This window comes from Suricata suricatta, chromosome 12 (genome assembly GCF_006229205.1).
Source record: "Suricata suricatta isolate VVHF042 chromosome 12, meerkat_22Aug2017_6uvM2_HiC, whole genome shotgun sequence".
Lineage (NCBI taxonomy): Eukaryota > Metazoa > Chordata > Mammalia > Carnivora > Herpestidae > Suricata > Suricata suricatta.
The window spans coordinates 98,493,117-98,518,623 of NC_043711.1; the positions used below are offsets into that span (position 1 = coordinate 98,493,117).

Below are 25,507 nucleotides of genomic sequence, written 5' to 3' on the forward strand. Positions count from 1 at the left end.
TGTGCTGTCAAACAGCCAACTTCTAAAAAAATGCCAAATCCACTGACTTGAATGTAGCAAAATTCCGGCTTCCTGAGGTTCGCGGCTTAGACAGGAAGCCCCTCTTAGGGACTGCCGACGCCCACGTGCTCAAGGCCCCGCCCCTCCAGGAGGCCCACCTCTGTCTGCCAGCAAGGCGACATACACCTGGTCTGTGTAAAATCAGGAGTAATCATTTCCTTAAGGGCCCACCCTCAGAGACAGTGACCCTCAGAGACGGTGACCATGACACCTTCCATCACGTGCGCTACAGTCCCCTGCAACCCTGGAAACTCTGTCCTCTCTGCAGAAAGAATGGCGTGAAAGCCACACTGGATTTGACCGACTGGTCTTCCTCCTAACCTCACTTCCCGCCCCACCCCAGGGCCAGTCATTTGCCATTGTTTCTTAACTAAAGTTCATGCTTTCAGAAGAAAACCAAACTTGGCAAGAAAACTGTGGTCGAGTTCCTGACGGCCCCCAGCGAGGCACCTAGTGAGCTCGGTGCCCCTCTGAGTGTCTGCGGGGTACAAGGGATGGCCAGCAATGGGGGGTTTGGATGGAAGATCTGATTCACCTGCGCTCTGCCTTTAAATGCTGCTCTTTGCATTGCCTCGCTCCAATTGTGTGGCGCCCCAGTCGCATCTGGAACAGTTTCTGCTCTGCATTGATCCCTGCAACAGATTTAATTTCGCCCGGAGAGGGCTTCATAATTTCTTTTTTGTTCCCGCCAGCAGGGGCTTGGCAAGCTACTACCAAATCCACCCCAGAGACTGTTTTTGTGCAGCCCCGAGCTAAGAACGGGTTTTACATTTTTAAAAAGTTGTCAAATGCTTTTTTAAAAGATGAAAAAATAGCCAACAGAGACCACATGTGGCCTGCGGAGCCAGATATTTACTGCCCGGCCCCTTGTACAACAAGTCTGCCCTCCTCTGCCTCCAAGGAAGGTGCTCTAGAGCCAAAGGTATCTGTGCATTTGTCTTTGCTGGTGCCAGACCCCCGGCTTCCTCAGAGTCTTCAGAACTAAGGGATTTCTGAAAACACAGCATGCCTGTGGAGACATCATTTTTGTTCCATTCATACAGAATATTCCATTGGTTTGCATACGGCCCCAGGGATCCAAATTGAGAAGGACTCTTAATTTCTGTATTGTCCACTGAGGAAGGAAGGTGCCCATTAACAAATAAGTATGAGGGACCACCCTGAAATACGGCAACTGAGTCACCGCCGTCTCTCCCTGCCTTCCATTTCATAACACAACAGCGTGACTTCTAGCATCTTCTGTCTGTAAACAAAGATATGGGAAGTCTTCAATTGACTTGGGGAGTCATCAGCTCAAAAGTCTGAAGGAGGCAAAGCAGGGGAGATTGGCATGGTTGGCCATAAGACAGCAAGGAGCGACAGGGGCTAGGGTGAACATACATCAAGTTGTCTTGTCTAACGACATCGAAAAAATGAAAGCACTGGAAGGTCAGACAGCACGTGTTTGGGAAGAGGCTTCCCCTACTGCCAGGCTGCCCGGCTCTGACCCAGGCCCACCTTGGGAAACCAGGATGAGACGAAAGCCAAGTGACGTCCTGGGATTGGTCAGCAGATGTGGTCTTGGGTTTCCATGTCTGGCCTGGTTCAGTTCAGTTGCATTTCTGACCCCTCAGCCACAAGAGTCCTGGGGCGAGCCTGACATGCAGGTGCTCCGACATAGTGATCGCAAGAGCAGCCTGCCTGACTTCAGGTCTTGACTCCCCCTCTTATGGAGGCTCTAAACAGAGGTCCCTGCCCAACGTCCCTGTACCTGGGGTTTCCATCTTCACGACGGGGGCGGTAGACACATCAGAAAGTTGTTTGTGAAATTCAATCCAGGCAGTGCACGTGAAGTTCTTAGAACGGTGCCTGACACATACCAGCACTCGGTTAACACTCCTGGTTGTTACTTGTGCTATTAGGAGAGCTGTTTATTTCATGGGTCTGAAGAATGTGGAATCACCCGCCATGCACATGCCCACTTTGTAGAGATGATATTAGTAACTACCTCTTACTATGCCTGACATCATGCACAGTATTTTTAATATATTCCTTCAGTGAATACCTATTGAATTATTAAAGAGCTCAGAGTAAGGTAACATAATCACTATATTATAGATGAAGAATGTGAATGATTGAATGGCTTGGCCAAAGTCATAGCACAGGTAATTAGCCATTTCAATGAGGATGGAGCTGTGTACCAGTAACTGAATACCTAATAGTGACTTAACCAGGAATGATATAGAACGCGCTTAAAAGCACGAAGTTCTAGGATTGGTTCAATGGCTCCACAATGTCTTTAAAAACATGGGTTCCTTCTATCCTTTGGCTCTGCCATCTCCAGCATGTGGGTTTTCATCCTTTTATTTGTTACCTCATGGATATAAAGTAGCTGCCACAGTTCCAGGCATGACTTCCTCAAGCCAATATCTCAAAAGAGGGAGGAAGGTCACAGCAAAACTTTCCGCCAAAGGAACTTCTGTATTTTGATTCCCTATCTTAGCATACATTTCACTGGTCAGAAGTTGTTGCATCCTTACCCCTAGACAAATTGTCGTTCAAAAAAATGGGAGTCTGTTTTAGATTAATCATGATCAAATACTTTGTGGGGGTGGTAGTTGCCAACCTCACCAGAGATCATCGGGAAAAGGGTGGAGAAATGGGAAACAGCCCTTAGGTTGGTGATGACCAGAGTCTGAGTCATTGAATCTGGGTTCAGAATTATTCTGTCTCTGAAGCAGCAAGTTCCTTTTTCTGTATGTAAGGGCCTGGAGGGAAAATTACATAATAAAATAATCAGATTGTATGGCAGTAACTTCATCAATCAACTTTTTGATTGCCAATGGTTTTCTTGCTGAGCCTTTACAAATGGTGAGTGGTGTCAACTCATAAATCCTAGGCCAGAATCCATTCTTCAAAACATAACTATTTCAGCAGGAAAAAAAAAAGCCTGATGTGGGGGGTACTTCTAGAGAGTCCCATTTTCCTTTGAAGTCAGGCCAAGACATTGGCTTTCAGGAGCCAAGAAAAGCCAACGATTTCCAGTGTGGAAAAATCCAGAAGGATTTGAGCTGAGTGAGGAGCTGATTTGCATACACACATAGAATTTTATTTTTATTTGGATAGTTTTCGATATCCTTCCGGCTGAGGCTTTGGAAGAAGTTGCCCCTTATTGAGAATATATAACTGCATCTGCACATTTTAATTTGGGGTGTGATGGATGCACTGAAAATCGGATCTGTGCTGTGCTTTCGCATGGATTGGTCTGATGTCAGGAGGGGACATTATACTTTGCATGAAGAAGGCTAGTCCGTTTAAGACAGACAACACACATTTCAGCAAGTTTTCACTTTTTGCCTCAAATAGCATACCATCCTTACTCTTGGAATTTGGATGATACAGTTTTCACTAGAACTGTGAGTTCTGGAGACTGATCTATTGCAAAACGGATTTCACCTAGACTTCACCCATAATACAACAATATTGATATTAACAGTTTCTGCTTTCGAATCTCTTTAAGATGCTGTCTGATTTGGTTTATAACACGATGATTTGATTACAAAGACCTGGCAAAGATTTTACTTTTCAACCCAGGAACTATTCTCCCTCGTGCTCTCCCCCATTTTGCTTTGGGGGAACGACGCCCCTTACCTTTAAGACTGTACAATTGGGGTGAAGTTGCTTGAGCTGATCTAAGCTAATCCACATGGTCCAGCTCATTGGACATCTGAGTCCAGGGATCGGAGTGTGTGGCAGACTATATTATTCTCCCAATTTTTCACTCTGGCTTCCTGGAAAGAGATTATATATCTGTGCTCATTGCTTGTGACTTGCTTTGGCAAATGCACCATGAGCAGACGTGATGGAAAGCCAGACTGAGCGGAAGGTCCCAGATCCATTGCACGGTTCACCCTGGTACTGGCTTCTCTCTGTCACTATAATTGCACGTTCTTATTGAAGGGGCTGGTTTTCTCAGTCTGGATCTCAGCAGGAAGCAGCCCCATGGATCAGCCACAGACCACTCACAGTGGCCATGTAGCACAAATGAGGAAAAGGAGAATCTTTTCTATTGAAAGTCACTGCCATGTGGGGCTTGGATGTTACCACAGCAAGACCTGGCAAAAGCTGACTAATAGAGCACGTGAACCCACGTAGGTCCACGAAAGAGAACAGATTCTAGGACATGCAGAGTTTCTACTGGGCCAATTTCTCCTTTACTCAGAACTGGGTGACGTGGTATCAGGAGGTGGAAATGGAGCCAGGCCAGGAAGGCTGAGCCTCAGGAAAGCCCCGAATCAAGATTTATTTAAAACCAATTCTACTCCCTAGTGATGAGCACCAATAAATCCTTTTTAAAAACAAATCCAGATTGGCTTGGGTTTTCCTTCACTTGCAACCACAAGGTTACTTACTAACAGAGGTAAAAAAGAAAAAACAACAACAACAACAACCAGAAGTACCTATTGCCTTGATGTTATAGGGCATTGGGAGGGAAAGATTTCCCCCCATTAGTTAAAACACTAATTGAATTAAGCAGTGGCCAAAATATTCTCAGACTACAGAAGAATTGTTCTTTAGTTTCTTTAGTAGATTTTCTTTCTGATAAGCCCAGAAGCACATTCTAGGAAAAACACTAAACTTCCACAGGTTTCAAAGCCTTATTTTTCTTTTCATGAAAAACTTAGGGAAATGGTGAAATCAGTCTGTCTTTTCCTTTGCACTGGTTGATGGATATCTTATGGAAACTGGTGGTGGAGAAATTAACAAAACAAAACAAAACAAAAACCAATCATATCCCAGCGAGATGCCGCTAGATAGGACTCTTCTAATATGGCTAATCACACTTAATGGTTCTGTTTTGAAGGTTTGGAATACTGCATGTTGTTTTAATTAATGCCATCTCTTTTATTGGAGAAGAGGAAATCACACTAATTATCTGACACATGCCTTCACTCGATCTGAGCACTGAGAGGTGCGTAGTTTCTGAAGGAAATACAATCTCTGGTCACTGGGAAGCACTCACTCTGTTCTGCCATTAAAGCAGGAAAGCAGCCACAGATATGTCCATGAATGAGTGTGGTTTTGTTCTAATAAAACTTTATTCATAAACAGTAAAATGTGAAGTTGGGGAAATTTTTATGTGCCCCCAAATATCATTCTTTTCCATTTTTTCAATCATTCAGAGCGTAAAAACCAGTTTTAGCTCGTGGACCATACAGCAATGGGCTAGAATGGACTTGTGAGCTGCTGTTGCTGACCCCTGAATTACTGAATTCTTTCTGTGCTTTGGGCACTGAAACATGCACATTACATGGATTGTTCGCTTAATTCTTGCAAGAACCTTAGGGGGTGGGTAATATCCCTGTGGGCATTTAAGAGATGAGTAAACTGAGGTCCAACAGGTGGCACAGCCTGGGGATTAAGGGCCCAAGATCGTTACTTTTAGCCTCATTCCCTCCAACTAACAGGCAGACAAATGTTGGAGGTTAAAGACAGAAATGTTCTTCTGAGGGCTAAGTAACATAAAGCCATTTTGATAATGCATCTTTATTTTCTTGAGAATATATTTGGTTTCTTTGATATCTTCGTCAGCTTTTTTGTTCTCTTCTAGCATCAGTAATTTGACTTTAGTTTATGTTTATATTTCTGTTGTGAATTTCACATTAGGAAAGGAAATACTTCCTCTTTGTCAGAGGCCAGTGGTGCCTTGATGAGGGATTTCTCTAGCAGGGAGTTACACACAAACATCCGAAAAGAAGTTTCTCTTCAAAAGACTCAGCACGCAATGCTAACTGATGCTTCAGGGTCAACCTGCAGCTTTTAAATGTAAAATTCAGGGGGGAAACAGACTCACATTGTTCCTCCTCACAGGTTGCTGAGACAGAGGCTTTGGCTTTATAGAAAATAGCTGGTAAACTCATGAGAATTTTTTGAAATTACGTAATATCTGACCTTTGCTGAGTTAGTAAGTTTGGCTCAAAAGAGAGGGGGAGGGAGGAAAGAAGAAAGAAAGAAAAAGAAAGAAAGAAAGAAAGAAAGAAAGAAAGAAAGAAAGAGAGAAAGAAAAGAAAGAAAGAAAGAAAAGAAAGAAAGAAAGAAGAAAGAAGGAAGAAAGAAGGAAGTAAAGAAGGAAGGAAGAAAGAAAAGAAGGAAGGAAGGAGAGAGGGAGGGAGGGAGGAAAGAACAAAGGAAGGAAGGAGGAAAGGAAGAGGGAGAGGGGGCAGGGAAAGAAAACAATAACAAACAAGCAGATGTGGAAGACCTTGCTCCTAGCAAGAATTTTAACAGCCATTCTAATTTCCATTCCACATCACAGACAACATTTCTGATCATACTTGGATTTTCAACATCCGTTCAATGCCAGCAATTAAATAAAAATGAAAACACAAGCCCTATCCAAGGCCAGCAAAACAAGAGACACCTAGAAAGCACCAAACAGATTCTGCTTTGGCAAAATGGTAATGATTAGTTTCTATCTCAAGGAGCTATGAACTCACTTATCCCCACTTACAAAATTTTCCAAAGACGGCACTCCATTCAGAGCAGAAAGCTGCTGACTCATGAGGACAATGTATTAATCTCCCTGGAAGATGTTTTTGGAAAACTGCCTTTTTGAGGTGCCTCTGTGGAGCCATGCACTCCAGACATGATAGCACTGTCTTGAAAGTTTGGACAGTGAGGCTCAACCTATGCCTCTCAGGTGTAGATCCAAGGAGTTGGTTGTCCGGCCCAAGACTAACAGTCTAAGCATCAAGTGCAGCAAGATGCTCTTATGCTTGACGCAACTACCTGTCCTGGGTACCACCCACAGTTAGTAGAGAATCTGGGTTGCCATGGAAATAAAGAACGATCAAGGTAGAGGAAGCACAGGGTGCAGCATCATTGCCCCTTAAGGAAGTGTGAGGATGTTCTTATGTTTGGTAGACTCTTTCAGCCCCTGAATGATAACAAATTATAAAAAGGCATCCTCTGACTTTGTGTTTTGTTTGCATTGATTCCATAGGCATTACAGATATTCATCCAATGTTACTCCCCAGTGGTCCCCAATCACGTGGAAGGCTGAAAGAGTCTACAGCAGATGGGAGAGGCTTGAGGCATGCAAGAACACAGGACCCCGGAGCTGAAATGCCCAATGGTCCGGCATGCGGAAGATGAGAATGGAATGATTCTGCCATTTAGTGCATAACTTACATTCTCCTCTGCACCTGCGGGGACTGAATCCTCTTTAACTGACTAAAGGGAAGATAAAAACAAAAGCAAGAGTCAGAATGTTATCAAAAAATGGAGAGTTCTTTGGGCTAACAGCCCTCTGGTGCCGTTCTTGGACATTGAATCGCTTACACACAGCTGGTTCCAAAGAGAACGTGAAGGTGACTGACCCGAGATCCCTTGGTACAGCAAGATAATAAATAGTTATGTATTTTAAAAGACAACGAAGGGAAAATAAATGCCCAGGCTCGGCCAGGACATGAATGGAGTGGGGGAGAAGGGTTGCTACAGAAGACACAAACCACAGCCTTGGCTGTGGGTCAGTAACACGTCTGCCATTACATTTTCTGCTTGTTGATGAAAATCACGCAAGACACAGTCACTGTCAGGTAAAAACAAATGAGCAGTTCAGGAAAATTCTGGCAGTGAAGTCCAGAGACATCCATCCCGTGGCACTCATAGAGCGAGCAGGCCCTGAGGTAACGGGCAGGGTCTTCCATCTTGTCCTGACCACAGCTCAGTGGCCAGCAGCGGTATCTGCTTCGGTCCTCAGTACGGGGCAGTGTCATCATTGGGCCAAAGTTCAATCTGACTAAAACCCTTCTCTGGAGGCCCAGAAGGCTGGGCTCCAACACATCCAACTTCAAACACTATTCCTCTCTACAGTAATTCTGTTATACACAGACTGCCTCAAAGAGGGGAGCAGTTGCCCCAGTGCTATCAAAGGTCAAGGCCACCGTCACATGACATCAGTTCGCTAAGCTTCGACTTTGGAGATGATCTTTGCAGTTGTTCTTAAATTTGCCAGGTGGTGGGGTGAGGGTTGGGTGGTGTTTACAGACCGCTTTGAGACTCATTTGACAGATCTGGACTCTCTTTTCAGAAAAAGAAACACAAACCGAAGAGTTTGCAGGTCATTTTAGAGTGTCATAGACCATCTCTTCTCTTGGATTCCAGGCTAAGAACTCTTCCCTATGTCCATTTTGTTCTAAGTCCTAGGCTTATGTTTATGTTTAAACCATGCAGCAGGAAGGGAGAAAGGAATCAACCTCTCCCAATATGTTTTCTTGCATTGTGGACACAGATTGTATACCTGTGTCTACCTTGTATGTGCCGGGCCTTTGCACACGCCATCTCACTGAGAGTGGCCCCAAGCAGTAAGGAGGGTGATCCTCATAGGGAGGTGAAGTCACTTATTCAAGGTGGTATGGCTGGGAAGTGGTAGAAATGGTTCTAGTAGCCAAGATGCCCCCCCCCCCCACCTGTCATGATGATGTCAAGGGTCCGAATCACACTTTTTAGCAACTGTGTGGCTTTAGTGACTTTAGTAACTTCCCTCTCCACAGCCAGATTTTCTTTCTCTCTAGATGAGATGTTCAGCTTGGACCATGTATAAACAGTATCTCTATTGAACCCGTTCTTTGAGCCAAGCCTGGATCTCACATGTAACGTGTATCTGCACCGATGCTCAACACACAATGACAAATGAAGGCCTCAGGTAGCATCTCCCTTCCCTCCTTACGTTTCCCACCTCATAAAAAGCCTACGGACAGAGGGACCAGCAGCACGAACTGCAATTCGCTCTCTCCCACTGCCAGGGGGTCCAGTGTGATAGACGGAGGGCAAAGGTCTTGGTTCTTCCACATTGGAACTATACTTGGGAGGGAAATCTCAGAGACAAGAATGAAAATTGGATGGTGCTGCTGACAAAATGATTCACTTCAAAGCAGACAAGAAGAGATTTTTAAATGCAAGTTCCATTTCTGCAGACCGGGAGGTGTTCATTGGGTTCCCAACCTCTCAGTCAGAAGAACATAATAGGGGGTGGGGCTAATCGGAAAACACATGGAGTGTGGGATTCCCATTCAAATCGCAAAACTAGAAACTTCTGATCTTCAATGAACTGGACACCTGGCTGTTATCTGCTGAGTCTACAAACTGTCCAGCCTCCTTCACCATCACAACAAAAGCCCAGTTTGAAACTACAAGATCCTGTTTGGGCATTTATATTGCTGACCTGAGGGCCTAAACAGCTCCTGAACCCATCAGTGTAAACTTGCATAGCAAAGAATCCTGTCCTTTGAAGAGCACATTCATAAAAGAATGTTTTTTAAAATACTATCACATGGTAGCACTTAAGCCAACAGACACCCCGTTGCTAGCAGGTCTTCTGGAAGCATCATTTTGATCATGTGACAGCTGTTCTGAGTTCACCTGTTTCACAGTGGCCCTAAGACCTTTCCTCAAGCCTAGACATTTCAGCCCATCTTTCAAGTGCTTCCATAATAGTTCGGCCATATGCCAGATTCTCTTAACCAGGATTCCTGTGGATTCTGGGATCAAAGGCAGGAATCCGTGTTTGAAACAAAGAACTCAGAGGATTCAGAGGATCTTTAAAGTCCTCTTAGTCTGTTTTGACCTACTTAGATGGCTCCCTTTCCTACACACCCACAGCATTTGTAACCCGCACCCCGCACATTAACACTGGATTCCAATATCACTGCTTTGGAACGGGGCCAGTCACTTTGCATTCATTCTCCGACTCCGTCCTCCCAGTAACCACAAAAGGCAGATGCCACTTGCCCATTCCCAGAGCTGAGGAAAGTGAGACATGGAGGATTTAAGTGACTGGGTCACATTCAAACCGCCAGTAACCGTCAGAGCCGAGATTGGACGATGTGTCTCTTTGGCTTCAGAGCCCCCATTATTTTTCCACACCATCAGCTCTCTGCCCCTAAGGAAAGCCAGAAACGCACTATTCTGAAATTTTCCGAATGCATCATTTACTAAGTGTGTGTGTGCATACACACACACACACACACACACACACACTTGCACGTGCAGGTGTGTGTATATACCTTGTTCCTCCAAATGGACTTCAGGTGTTTCGATAGCAGTTGAAATGAGCCTTCTTCTAGTTTGGTACCTAAAGTATGGTTGGCACCAAACTCCACACATGGATATTTGGGTCATAACCAGCAGCTGCTCACACCTGAAGAAGTGATAAAACTCTTGGAGCACTTACTACGTCCGAGGGTCTCTCTGGGTACAGGTATTGGACTGTCGTAATAACACAGTTTGATAAACACATCCCTACTCACACAGAGGAAAACAGAGACTTGCAGTGGTCAAGCAATCTGTCCAAACTTTCTCATTCTGTCTGTTACGCAACACTTGCCACATACTGGAATTTCTCAAAATCATCTGTTTCCTTTCAAGATCAACCCTTTCCTTCAACAGATGAGGAAAAAGAAACTCAAAGAGATTGAGTAGCTTGTGGGAGGTCACAGAGTGAATGGCATACCAAAGAACGCAGAACAATAAAGAGCACAGGTAGTCCAGGGAATGGGATTTGAAACCTTTTTTGGCAAATACGACGTCATTTGGAATTAACTTTCTCAAAGGTTATTTTTGTTATTTTTGTTTTATAATAAGAACAAGTTCAGCAATCAAGCTTATAAATCAGAATAACTTATAATTCCATATCCACAGCGTGTTAGGGGAGAATTTTATTTCTGATGTTCAGATCGTGGACTCACACCCTTCAAAGTCAGTTTGTGTTAAAGCTCAGTTACAAGAGAAGAAAGGAAGCTTGGGTTAGTGGAAATACCAAAATTCTCTAGCATTTCTCTTTGTTTTCCAAAAAATTTTACAACAGTGATTTTATAACCAAAGCTTATCGAATTTAAAGAAAACAAAGGTCTCCATTTTGGTTTCTACTAGAACGTAAATCCCCTCATGAGATTTTAAGCCACCAGAAGGGAGCAATCTGTCCGCTCTATCTTTTCAATGCATTAGCACCCAGCACTTAGCACCAAAAAACTCCACACAAAGAGACTAAAAATACTCTTGCTTGAGTTAATCTTCCCTGTATTTTACTTTCATCTAGAGCTGTTCTTTCTGATTAGATGGAAGAAAGAAAAACAAGACTTACAGGTGACTTGGGTTTTAGTGTCTCTTCATTATTTTTATAATTTTCTAAAGAAATAAAACCAGATAATAGAGAAAAAGAAAAAAACAGTGAGACTATATGAAATCTGACCATTAGTGAGATGAAAGTTAAGTGATTCTGTTTTTTTTTTTCCCAATGGAAATAGCTTGAATTTCAAAGAGGAACCAATATATCCCTTATAGACCCCAAAGGTAAGGAAAAATAAAGTATTTGAGGCTTAGTTGCTTAGAAGCCTCTCCAAACTGGTGTGTATAGAAAGATGAAGTGTGTCCCCTCCTGAACACACAGGAGATAAATGACAAAGGTCAGAAGGACAATTCATTGGCCACTCCTTTTTAAAGTTTATTTACTTATTTTGAAAGAGAGAGAGAGAGTGTGTGTGCAGGAGCGGGGGAATGGTAGAGAGAGGAGGAGAGAGAGAATCCCAAGCAGGCTCTGTGCTGTCAGTGCAGAGCCCGATGCGGGACGTGATCCCACAAACCATGAGCTCATGACCTGAGCTGAGATGAAGAGTCAGATGCTCAACCGACTGAGCCCGCCCCCCCCGCCCCCCCGCCACAGCCATCATTGGCCACTTTTGTGTGCAAGGTGTGGTGTTAGGGTTTTTTCAGGCATTATTTTATCTAATCTTCATTTCTATGACTAGGTACCATTATTATCTGCATTTTACTAGTTAGGAAATGGAGGCCACTTAACCAGGCTCACTAGACTCAGAGTCAGATCTGTCTGCCTCCAGTCAGGGTTCCTGAAACTTCCGTCACCTGCCAGCCTCCTTAGTGGTCTTTGCCACATTTCATGTACCACCCGTGGCAGCCATGGCTGCTCAGATGTCCCTGCTAGGACAGCTTCCGACCCACACCTCCCTGACAGAGTTCATGTGGCCGCCGTGCTCCCAGGCAAGGACTGAGCACGGCAGGGTACTGGGCCATTTCTGCCCAAGGTAGGACTCCTCGTGGGCAGCTCTGCTCTGGGATTCCCCGTTGGCTCCACACTACCCTTAGTCCATGGCTTTTCTGACTCCTCTGCCTTCCTTCCCTATCTCTCTCTCCCGTGTCAGACCTGCACTGTGGTCTGAAGTCTTTCTCTATCTACTCCTATCCCCTGTCCTTTTTCCTTCGTGCTGCTTTCTTCCTATAAATCTATTGCACGTCAATTCTGTCTCAGTGCTACTCCTGAAGGGTCCAAATTTATGATTAGGTGTTTAATTAATTAATAGGGTTTCTTCTTAAACTAAATATGTATAGTCTCACCTTGAATTAATTCTTGAGTTTAATGTGCTGGCTCCATTTTTCTAATGCACATTTAAACATATATCATTGTTTAAATAAAAATGTTTGAGTACGGGTTGTGTAAGTCAGCTTCCTGGCTACCAATAGGCACATATGATTCACTCGGAAACTGCTCCCTGCATTATACAGGCGACAAAAGATTTTTAAAAATAAGTAACTGGTGCTTGGGAAGGAAGGAGGACCAGGATGCCAAATGACATCACCCAAAGTTCTCATTAAGTATTAGAGTTTGTGTTTTGGGCAGGACCCAGGAGAAAGATATCTGTGCAACAGACAGCAAACAAGGAAGACTTCCAGAAATCCAGCTACATTCGGGGCCAGAGAAGAAAACGGACACCACAGGGGCATCTATTAATCCCCTGCCTGGTATTTCGTGCCAAGTGGTATGGATGTTTTGATGAAATTACTAATGAGATTTTTTTCACCTCTGTGAATTACCTCCCACTTTCTCACCCACGGCTTCTTGCTCATCTTTTGGCCACATTTAAAAGAGGCAAGAGTTCTGAATATGTGTGACAGCTGGGATTTGCTCAGCAACGATGATCAAGGAACGGCTCTCGGACTGACTCAGCCCCCCCCAGCACTCTCTCTTGCACGCCACCTTAATTCTAGAGGGAAAGAGATCACACAGTGGGGTGAATGCCCCTATCACAGAGCACGCTGCGTGCTTGCCCTGGGCAGGGGCAATGGTGGACAGCTTGGCTTTCTAAACGGAGAGTGAGCCTTAGTGGTTCATCATGACTGGTTATATATCTTGCAGGGGAAAGAGAGAGCCCGGAGGTGGTTCAGTTCTCTGGGGGGAGAGTGCTCAAGGAATCCAGCAGGAAGCCAGACTACTAAGCCATTTTAGTAAGAAAATGAAGTCACAAAATACCACAACGGTCTGTCACGAACCGGAATAACTCCAAGAGTGAAAAAAAATCTACTTGTTTATTTCCTTTTCTTTCCTGTGAAACATGTGCATGTAACACAACAGGCATTTCATTCTCCCCAGGAGTAAGTTACAAGTCTTCAACGCAATGGCTAATTGAGTCATTTGGGAGAAGAAAAATAAACCGCATACTTTGTGAGCCCATGGATTAGTGCAATTTGAAAACATTTCTCAAGTCATCCTAGCCCCAAAGCCTCCGCAAGTCTTGAAAAAAGAACTTACCTTTTTCCAGAACAGTTTGCTCAGAGGCAGAGAGGTGGGTGCCCCCTTTTCTTTGGCGGCTTCCTTTGCAGTTTCAGTGGTTGTAGGGTTCTTGGCTGCCCCTCCGGTCTCCTGGGACATAAAGTTAGCTTTGTCTGACTTGACGTCAGATGAAGCAGCAGGTGGCTTTTCAGCACCCTATCGAGTAAAAAAAGAAACAAATTAGAGTGATGTCAAGATTTCAAAAGTGGAAGATCTCTTTTTTATAAAGTATAGGCTGGGGTTATGCATGTTAGTTTTCTTTCTTACAATTTTCTATACTTGCAAATACTCTGTGTGAATGTGGATTTGGGTTAAAATTTTGGAAAAAGTCAAGTTATTTTCCTTTGGCAAAAAATATATATTATGTTCGTGTAAGTCATTAGGAATCACGGTGCTCATAGGAGGGACTTTGCTGTTAGAATGTTGTTAGTTCTTATTGAGGCCATTCAATGCTCTTCCAATGGTTTTGATCATATTTCCACCAGTAAACCTCTTGGACAGACACTGTTCCTATCATACACACGTGTTATCTTACTAGTCCAAATTAGAAATTAAATGAGGTTAAAATAAATATAAAGGACATAATCTCCAAATTTTAACTTTGATTTAAGAAGCACAATAAAAAGTACCTGTGCCAGGCACTGCTCTAAGGAATTGAATGCTCTAACAAGTGCTCTACGAGGAAGGAACTAATTACTATGTTAATTTTACAGTGAAGAAATTGCTGGTCTCGGGTTGCAAAAAAAACTTCCCCACGACGACATCAATAAGGCGGCAGAGTTGATATAAAAATCCAGGGAGTCTGACACCCACACCCAAACCCTCACCAGCTCCCCTATATTACACCGCCTCTAATGAACCAAGGTGCCCCCTCCCTGTGCTACTGTGCGCATCCAGGGAGAACGTTTCTAAAAAATCTTCAGGGCCGGAGGTGAGAATGACAAAAAGGTTGAGAAACACTTCTATGCTCATCATTTCATTGGGAAACTGATGGGCAATCCTCTCCTCTTTGCACTGGGAAAATACCCAGAGACCCTTGAAGAACAGCGCAAGAGGATAACGTCGTTATATATAGAGTAATACAACTGTAATGTGTGTGGGGGGTTGTTTGCTGTTTGCATCTTCCTGGCCAGACCAGAGGCTCCGAGGGTACGAGCCATTGCCTTGACCACCATTATGTCCCTAGCTCCCATCAGGCCCAGTGTCTGGCAAAATATAGGCTTTAAACATATAACTAAATAATTGTCTAGAAAGGACCAGAGAGAAATGCTGACACAGGATCCTTCCATGGTGTTTCTACCCACCCTCTGCCTCCGTCCTGGGGTATGAGCTTTAGACCACCAGTAGTCTTTTCTCCCTGCCCACCCATCTCTTCATGTCCAGAGACGTGCCCCGTGTGGTGTTCTGCCAGCATCAACTAAATTAATACTCTGTCTCCGTTACGGAAGAGATTATAAAACCTCTGTGTTTTTTGGAGTCAATCTCATGGATAGGTTTGGATATGCCTGATATAGCAAATACTCTCAATAATGAGAATATAAGATACTTTGTTCATCTGCATTTCAGGTCAACACAGAATAACTTCAAAGCATCAGAATGTATGTCCCTAGAATTTCCCGGGACATATTTATATTTAGACTAAAAATTATTTGCTATTGGTCTGAAATTTGAATTTAACCGAGTGTCTATATGTTATCTGGCAACCCCATGGATGAAATTCTAACATTAGATTTGGAGATTGCATTTCAAATGACCTTATCTTCTTCCCTAATATGTTTTCACACTTGGGTGTGGAAGAGGGGAGGGGTTAGTAACATATAAACATGGCACCGAAGTGGAAAACAATGAATGCATAGCAGAGCTTATGAATTAAATGAGCTGGCTACTAATATTTTAGCTTCCCTGGAGAGAGGGTGGGCATCGGGAAAACCTGAGTGGGGAGAGGACCATTCCTGGGAATGGTGAAAAAAGTCCTGAAACAGTGCCTTGCTTTGTGTGCCTGTTGTCATGTTCAATGTTAGAAGAACATGTGAAAAAGTTTGATTCCGAAGCATAGCGTGTGATTAAACCAAGAGAAAAAGATCCCGATTCAGCAAAGCAAAGCTGACGCTTCTATTATTTATAACAATAAGCTTCTTTCACTTATTAACTCCAGGCCTCTCTCCTTTTTTAAACCAAGAAAAAAAATTTAAGAAAATTCTTTTTATAGAAAGAAAAATTGAGCTACAGAGAAATGAGTTTACGAGTTGGTCACAACTGGTAACCATTCCATGTTTTTTTTTCTTTAAATAGCAAAACCAGAAGATGATGTTTGACCCCTGAATTTGCTCGGATTTCCTCTTTTCTGTCCTAGGTTCCAATGAAGTTGAGGATGAGTGGCATAGCTCACGTAATCATGCCACAATCTGGCTGGTCAGTCTTAGTGGCCCTCTTTCTCTATCTTTTGGGATGACAGACTAATAAAATGAAGAAAAAGGAGGTAAAAGCCAATATGTTCTACCAAACACCTGCATACATGCGAATTGAGAACATCTGGGAATCGTCTCCTTACTTTCCCTTTACACAAAAAATAGACTGAAGGCATCTCAAGGCCAAACCTTAAAGTCCTTGTGTCGGTGTTACAGAATCCCAGGAAAGGATACTTCTTCCCAGTGTTTCTGGAATCCTATCTCTGCCCAAAATGCAGTGCAGAGGCAGGATGTGAGATCAATGAATGGGGGAAACCTTAGGAATATTGAACTTGGGCGGTCCCCTCTGTGTGGAGGACAGAGATTCTGGAGACATGAAACTCTGCTGTGCATGAAATGAATGCCATAAAGAGATGCAGATAGGAGAGGGAACGTCATATGTTTTGTAAACTTTCACAGACCCTCTCCTCACAGATGCTCCAAGTGGGAATTCAGCTAGATTGCTTTGCACAAGGTCTATGACACACTTCACTAGCAATGACCAAATTGTGTCCTACATACAGTAGTACCACTTTTTAATCTCCATGCCACCCCCTCCCATAATATCTATCACTCCACTCTCTCTGTCTTTGCAAAACAAAATAAGCCTTATGGAAATGAAAGCTTTGCTTCATAACACAGTTTGCTTATGCAAATATAGATTCAGCCAGGAGATCTGTCTATGGAGTTTTCTTTGCATACACAATCCTGGGACTCATCCATCTGGGGAAGTTTTTTTTTTTTTTAAATAAGTTCATTCAGCCTAGCGGAGAATGGTTGATAGTTTAAACACCTGTCCAAGCATGCTGGCCCAATTCAAAGATCCTAACTGACGGTCTCAGAGAAACACTGGTGTCTTCTTAGACATTAAGAGAGTGAACTCTTCAAAACTGACTTCGATGTTATCCTCACTTCCCAAGGACATGGAGATAGAAATTGCTCTGCCTTCATTCATTGTTTTGTTATGTCTGGGCTTTTATTTGGGTTCAGGATGAGCTTAGTTAATACTGAAAATGGAGGGAAGAGGCCACAGAAAGATAGTTATTGTCCTGAGGTTAGAAGAGTGTTTCCCAAAGTGTAGGAAGCATACCATCGGTGGTATCACAGGTGATTCTAGATTGTGCGAGATATAACGCTAAATAACATTAAAATGATGAAAATACTTTTCCTTTTTCAACTGTCATTTGATCTTCCTAAGAACATTCAGGAAAAAGCTCAGTCTGGTGCCATTACATCTTTAACATTTTTCTATTGCTGGCAGATTGCATTTTAATAAACTAGAAAGGCAGTTGATTTGGAGCTTAACACAAACAAGGTAGGTAGAATGTCATTATTTTTTAATTAGCCATATTAATGGTGACCTTTTTGTGAAAAATGACTCCAGTTTTCCATGTATGATGTAATAAAAGTTTTCTTTAAAGATACCTTTAAATAGGAAACGAGTTCATTTTTATAAAAAAGATCAACTGAATCATGCTAAATCTGACAAAAATGATTAAGATGGTATGCGTACTTTCAACGTTTGGGAAACACAGAGTTAGAAGGATCATTCCAGAACCCTGGTCCGCACTAAGAAGAAATGAGTCAGGTGTTTCTTTATAATTATGGCGATTTAAAATAATCATTGAAATTTGGTTCACATAATTTTTAATGCCCTCTAGTGATCCCAACCACAGCAGCCTGTCTTCCCTGAGGCAGAGCTGAAGGGACGTGGGACATAGGACAGTCACCTGTACCCTATGGTGAAGACCAGGGTTCTTTTTATTTTGGGTGTATGTGTGTCATTTAACAAGATACGAACCTTATGCCTAAAGAATTTCCTAAAGGCGAGTCCTAGCCTGGGGCTATGCAGGTGCTTTTTCTTGGTGGCTTTAGCTTGGGTCTCACAGATCTTCTGCCCGGCCTGTCCATCACAGAAACTTTCTGCTTTGGATGCCTTTTGGGCAACAGTAGTCACAGCTTAGAACTTTGTTTTCAAACAAAATCCATTTTTTCTGTTGTTTTTAAATGCATTGAAACACTTTGACAATGAACTACTGGGACAGCACCCCACCCCCAAACCACAACACTCACATCACGTGAATGCCCCTCTTTTTTAAACGCTCAATGACAACTTGCTACACAGTATATTCACAATCCATGTCAAGTACACCTTGATTTTCAACAGGGCGGCTGCTTAAATGACCCAGATTAATACGACTCCGTTCGCTAAAGACAATGCTGGGACATTTAAGCTCTGTCTATATGATACGAAATATTCAGATGAAAAAAAAAAAAAGACACACAGCCCCTACTTGATAGTTTTAAATATCTAAATGCTATTGTCACATGGGAAGGAAAAAAAATACCTGAAGACCAACGGTTTATTTTTGCATCCTGGAGTCAAGGCAAACAGTGCCTTGAGTGAGTGGCTTTCTTTCTCCAACCGATCTTTTATTCAGTGTTAGAAACCTCAGGGAGACAGTATGATCCACAACAACTTCAACTGACTTCTAGATGGGCAGATCTCCTGGGCACAAGAAGTATCTACATGCGCCAGTCCACAGAGCCAAAGTGGGGGGGGGGGGATTGGAACTGAAACAGCCCAGTAACACCATTCCAAATTGCTGACTCAGGTTACACATGGTGGGGGGTTTCGTGTGGGCCAAATGGGAAGATGGACAAATGGTGTAGATGTTTCAAATGCAAGGATCCAAGAACTTCAGTAGAAAAGATGTTAAAAAGGCCAGGTTGTAGAAAGAGATCTGTTTGTATCATAGGCAACGTACATTCACAAAACTCTCTTTTGAGACTCAGCTCTATGAGCAGTGACCCTGACCTCTCTGGGCAGGTAGTGAGATTTTATCAGCTACGTACGTGCAGTTGGGACCACATTCTGTGGGGGAAGCGTCTTGGTGCATGAGCAGCTGAAGAGAATTAGTGCATCAGGTCACTTGGGAAGCCACACAATTCACCCACAAACTCCACTGTTTCTAGCCTATTGTGCTGACTATGTGACTTTAAACAACGCAAGACACAGAATCAAAAGAGAAACATTCAGATGCAACTATTCATTGAACTTGACCCTAGCTGACTTGCAGCAGATGACTAATTTTATAGGAAAACACATGTAGATGTTGATTTATTTATATTTACTGATGTAATATGTATGTATATTTTTCTAATGTAAGAAGAACATTCTGGAAGGACCAATCAATACAATACAAATGTAATCATAGCGTTCAATATGTCTTGCAGTGATTATGGAAATGGTGGTCACCTACATTTGAATAGAATTCTGTGTCTTACCAGGCGTTGTCATATGTTCATTCAATGCTGGGGGGTGGGGGGGAGATGGAATTTTTATTTTTCTGATTTTACAGATGTTGAAATTTGGTTTCACATAGGTTAGGATCACATCACACAGCTACCACATAGCAGGACTGAAGCTCAGATGCAGGTCTTGAGACAAATTCTAGGATCCTTTTCACAACTTGGCCCCTTTGAAAATTGGTAACAGATGGTTTGGGCTGGCCATGCCATTTATTTGGTCCTTGTGTCTTTCAAAGTAGTTATCAAAAGAAGGACCCAAGACACTTATCTGTCACCAAGTTAAACTTTCCTCCCGATTCCCGTGAAAGTTAAACCATGTGTTCCATTAGGGATAATCAGTTCTGTCAAGTGTAAAGGAAAACATCTCTAGAAAGTAGTCGATCCAAACAAAATTTATTTTGAGGGGAATTGGTTGAATCTCTAGGAAGACAGTGAAAAACCTCAGGCTCTCTAGGGCATCCTAACTCTAAACATTCCTTCCTTTGGCAGGTGTCCAGTGGGGACCGTTTCATTTCACCAAACAACTGCCTTTGTGGTGGAGATTTGTTTTTTTCAAATCACATGAAAAACACAGAACATATTTTTTAGAAACCAAAAATATGGCAGCTTACGTCTACTGCAAATTGGGTCTCACTTCTTCCTCATTTCCAGTGGCCACTCTGTACTGTATTCCTATCTTCCCTGGGTCTCTCTACACACAGTTAAACAGACTAACATGATATATGGTCATTAGTATTCTGTTCTGACTTTATATAAGAAACTGGCTGTTGTGCCATTATTTATCCAGAGTTAGCATATATTTCAAGCTTACCACTAAAATTTTCATTAAAATATCATTGACATGAACGAAACATTTTAAAGATGATCTAACAGCACTGTTCAATTGCTATGTATATATGTGTCTACATATATAATATGTATATAAGTATACACATACCTACACACACACATAATTCAAGACAAAACGCAGCACGCACAAACCCAAATCCAATTCTATACCCAAACCCAAGCATGAACCCACTTCAAACTACCTACCGTGTCTTCCAGATCTTTTTTTGTTTCAGCTTTGTTAGGCGAAACCTTAAAATTTAAGAAAACCAAATATTAAAAATATAGCTGGCTCTTTAGGTAGGGTGATTTGATTTCACAGATACATGCTTGATTTGTTTTTCGTTTTGTTTTTTGGGGGGTGGTGGCAGAGTCCGCTCTGCTGGTAAAGAATGTAATGAGAAGCCTTTTTTCAGTAGAAAGGAATTCTACAAGTTCACTAGAAAGCCATGGACTTCTGGATAATTCTATGTGTAGAAAAATTCTAAAAATTAATATTTTAAAATGAAATGCATCATATCTTACGCATTCACTAAGGGCTTGACCACATTCAAAACTGTCTCCTGGCAGGCCATGGGTTTTCCATGAATTCTACCACCAATCCAAATAAATGCACAACTCTTTGGTATTTGTGGCACATTCTGTTGGCTTCTTTTACCTTTTGAAGTTAGTCTTAGGCTTTGGAAATAACCCATACACATCTGGAGCTTTCTGTTGGATCATTCATTCATTCATTCATGCAGCCCTCCTTTGCATGTCTGACATGTGCCCTTGGGTGGCTTCCTTGAGGAGTTGGAGATAAGCAAGCAATACAAGACACGAGTCCTTGCCTTTATGTAGCTAAAGTAGATTTAGATGTAACAGGATAGGGAATTATTTCCATAGTTTTATTTACCATTTGGGTGACAAAAGGTGGCTGATAGGTCAACAACTCAAGGAGTATTTTCTGATTATGTTTATGATCAATGACCATGAGACATGCAACTGTTGGAAAGTTCCATTACAACACAGCTCATGTCATACAGTTTGGGCACCCACTGTTCATACCAGGGTCCCCAGCTCAGAGGGCTCCTTCACTGACAGCTTGATGGGACGCGATCCCCTTGCAAGGTACCTCTTGTCCTCGCTCTCCAATGTTCCAGCTGCACCATCAATGGTACCCCATTCAGTACAAAGACATCCAAGTATGTGTTGTTCTTAGAATTAACAAAACTTCTGAGCAATGGGATTAAGGAAAGAAGGGGAGGAAAGCACTTACCAGAGTTTTAAAGAAGCTCATGATGGGATTAGGATTCTCTGTTGTATCTGTTGCCTGGAGGTCCTCCTTTGCAACTTCCAGTTCCTCTGGGTCCCCGAAGACAGGGCAGCGCACGGTTGGAATGTGTTGTCCTTCTTTCTCCTTGCTGTCAACTATGTCCTAGGTGTCAAACAGAGTCGTCACAGTTTCCCCTTGTTGAATGTGGACTCTCACAGCAATATTTTTGCTTTGCACCCCTCTCTCCCTTACCCCCTAATTCCAGCCATACTTCTTCTGCCCACGGGGGTGCAGAACAATCAGGAGCTTATGAGAGTCACTCTTCCTTCCCCTCCTCTGCTTTCTAACATATTCAGCATTTGTAGTCAGATGGAGCGACATTGTTTGGAGCCAGAGGGGAACAAACACAGCAGTGCACGTTGCATCCCGAACAAAACCTCTTTTCTCCCAATTCTACAAAGAGGCTATGTATGATGCCAATATTTCCCAACTTTGTGGTCACCTAGTCTAACCATCCGTACGTTAGCCCCAGAGACGCCTCCGTATGGCTACCCACAATCCCCACAGTATGAATCACATCAGCCTTTTAAAAGTACTGCTTTTTATTTTTTATTGATTTATGTTTTTCTAAGTTTATTCATCTTGAAAGAGAGAGAGAGATTGAGCAGCAGAGGGTCAGAAAGAGAGAGAAAGAGAGAGAGGGAGAGAGAATCCCAAGCAGGTTCTGCACATTCAGCAAGCCTGATGCCAGGCTTGAACTCATGAACCATGAGATCTTGATCTGAGACGAAATCGAGAGTTGGACGCTTAACCGACTGAGCCACCCAGGTGTCCCCACGCCTGTCCTCCTGTCCCCATCTCTATAGCCATGACCCTAGGTTAAGCCAGGTTACTTCTAACCCATCCATTCTTCAGGCTTGGGCTTGAGTTTCCTCCCCAGCCCCCTGCCCTCCACCACTGATATCTCTCTGGGTCTCGCCAGCCACAGTATCTGTTTCCGTCTCTCAGTTTCCATGCCTCTGTTCTCCTCTGCACTCACTTTGGACATAGGTTATGTTCCTAAGATGAGCCTAGTGCCAGAGGCCAGGCCAGAATAGCCTGCATTAAGAAATGGGGCCTTTGAAGGACAGCTTTAAAATATAAAAACACATTTTGATGAATATTTTAAAAGGTAATAATAACACACATATTCTGCGAGGTTTGTCTCAGCCCTGGCACTCTTCCTACGTGGAGAGATGCTTCTTGTGAAATGTCTCATAGAGAGCCGGGACTTTGTAAAAACTAAAAGCAGATAAAAGCCATGGTCTCAACAAGCTTGTTGGGGTTTCTAGTTAATTCCAGGCAACAACTGTTTTGCTTTGGAAGAGATGCTCTTTTAAAAAATAAAACACGTTCTAGCATGAGTTGAATTTTTTTATTCCAAGATATAATTTAGTGATAACCAACATTATTTAGTCAGTTGATAAGATGATAAGAAGGATGGTTGAAAACGCTGTTTATAGCAGATGAGTGGTAGGATGCCCACCGGTGTGGGGATTTTATTTTAGGTCGGATGCACGTGCACACACAAAGTATTGTTTCGGTGTGCTTTAGAAAAATATTCCTGGCACCAAACCTTTGGTACTGTGGATATTTTTGCTTAGGTGAAGCTGAATAAAAAGAGATTTAAAAAAAAATTCAAGTTAGTTAACATACAGTGTAGTCATGTTTGCAGGAGTAGAAAATCCAGTGATTCATCTCTTACATATGACGCCCAGTGTTCATTCCTAAAAGTGCTCTCCTTATAAGGCCCATCGCCCATCTACCCATGCCCCCCACCTCCCCTACAGCAAGTTTGTTCTCTATATTTAAGAGTCTCTGATGGTTTTCTTCCCTCTGTTTTTAGTTTATTTTTCCTTCCCTTCCCCGATGTGCATCTGTTGTGTTTCTTAAATTCCACATATAAGTGAAATCATATGCTATTTGTCGTTCTCTGACTGACTTATTTTGCTTAGCATGATACCCTCCAGTTCCATCCACATTGTTGCAAATGGCAATGGCTCATTCTTTTTCATTGCCGAGTAGTACGCCATCTTCTTTATTGATTCATTGTCCCTATCAAAGTAACACCAGCATTCTTCACAGAGGTAGCACAAACAATTCTAAAATTTGTGTGGAACCAGAAGAGACCCCAAATAACCAAAGTCACTTTGAAAAAGAAAACCAAAGCTGGAGGCATCACAACCCAGACTTTAGCCTCTACTACAAAGCTGTCATCATCAAGACAGTATGGTAATAGCACAAAAACAGACACATAGACTAATGGAATAGAATAGAGAGTCCAGAAAAGGACCCACAAATATATGGCCAACTAATCTTCGACAAAGCAGGAAGGAGTATCCAATGGAAAAAAAGATAGACTCTTCAGCAAATGGTGCTGGGAAAACTGGACGGCGACATGCAGAATAATAAAAAGAAAATTTTAAATAAAACTTGAAACAAAGAATATTCCATCAAGAACCCAACAGGTATTTGGGTGATGAGCCATTTTGAAAATGGCACAAGGAAAAAATCTAACTGGGAAATGTCACACTGGGTCTGACTTATGGTGTTGCTTAGGACAGAGTTATCTCCGCTCACTCATGAACTTGGACTGTGCCCAAGGTTCAGGGAAATCATGGAGTGTTAGCATTGGCCCTGGAGCCGGCGGGTCAGATCTACTCCTCACCCCACAACCTCGCCCTGTGAGGTCCTGGGCGTGTTCTGGAATGTCTGTGCACCGGTGTGCTCATAGGTTAAAAGATAATAATGAGTAGCCCCTGCCCCTTACAGTTGTTGGTGGGCAGGAAATGGGATAATCCGCTTACAGGACCTAGGACAAGGCATCGCACCTCATGAGCATTCACTGAACTTTAGCAATTCCATTAGGTCTTCCCCCTGCTGACAGTCCTGTAGTGGCTAAAGGCTGGGAGAGAGGACAGTCCTCTGAAAAAAGGCCAAGTGAGCCTCTCTGGAGCATGGACTCTCGGTCGGACTGCATACAACCAACCACCTGGGCAGTTTTTAAGTCAACGCCCACGCAATTGCATGAGGAATCCTGGAGGGCTGCAGAATCCCAGGGGATAGCAAGGTGCTCGGGGGCTGAGAACAACTGGAGTGGGGGGAGGGAAGCCTGAGGATGAAGCAGCGTTTGCCCGTGGCCGTGGAGCCCGGCACAGGTAGACGTACAGAGGCAGGGAAGGAATTTTGGTCAGAGACAAGAGCATGAAAACTGTAGAGAAGATGATGGGGGTATATGGCTGGGGAAGGTTCAGTGTCAGCTTACTCAGCTTGGCACACAGTCACAGCCGTTGGAAAAATACGCCTGTGAGCCGGACTGAGGAGGTACTGAGTGTGAGCTTCAGGAGCAGGTGCTGTGGAAGGTTCTGGGCTGGAGCAGCCTTGCTGTTCCTCACCAGGAGGGTGTAGAGAGTTCTCTCTGGGAACCTGGAAGTAATGAAGGCTGTACCTCAGCCTGAGAGAGAGAGAGAGAGAGAGAGAGAGAGAGAGAGGTCTGAAGTTGCCTAAATGAGAAAAAATGAGAACAGTGAAGAAAGGACAAAGGCAAAAAAACCAGAGCCCTTTTCTCTCAATCCTTCCTCCCCTAACTCAGACACGAAGACAGAGACGTAAAAGAGCAAATCCTACTCCTTCCAGATTGCAAGTCCAAGGTTGCATCAGAGCTTGGCTCCGGAAAATAGAAATGGATATGAGATTCGAGTTTCTAAATGGGACTGGACTTTGGAATCACTGCAAGGTTTGGGATCTAAGAGAGCGTAAGAGATAGGAAGGAAGCTATTTATCAGACATCTCCCGGGTGCCTCAAACAGACACGGTCCCTGGGAGGAGAGCGTGAGTGAGACACACACAGCCGTGTCCTCGGCAGCTGCCATTCTAGCGGGGGCAAACCAAAACCCCACAAAAATACAGAGGAACCAAGAAATGAAATTCATGACTCATGAGGACTGCAAGAGAAAACATGAA

General features: G+C 43.1%; 1 protein-coding gene across 1 annotated transcript in view; it reads right to left on the reverse strand.

The window, feature by feature from the left end:
* The window catches only part of BCAS1 (breast carcinoma amplified sequence 1), a 63,276-nt gene that overhangs the window by 22,446 nt on the left and 15,323 nt on the right, over positions 1-25,507 (reverse strand). Inside the window, exons 2-6 of the mRNA XM_029919045.1 lie at positions 21,509-21,667; positions 20,458-20,502; positions 17,912-18,046; positions 13,643-13,819; positions 7,231-7,272 (exon numbers count right to left, since the gene is read on the reverse strand). Of these exons, the coding sequence (XP_029774905.1) occupies positions 7,231-7,272; positions 13,643-13,819; positions 17,912-18,046; positions 20,458-20,502; positions 21,509-21,667 (558 nt within the window). The remainder of the gene's footprint in view (positions 1-7,230; positions 7,273-13,642; positions 13,820-17,911; positions 18,047-20,457; positions 20,503-21,508; positions 21,668-25,507) is intronic.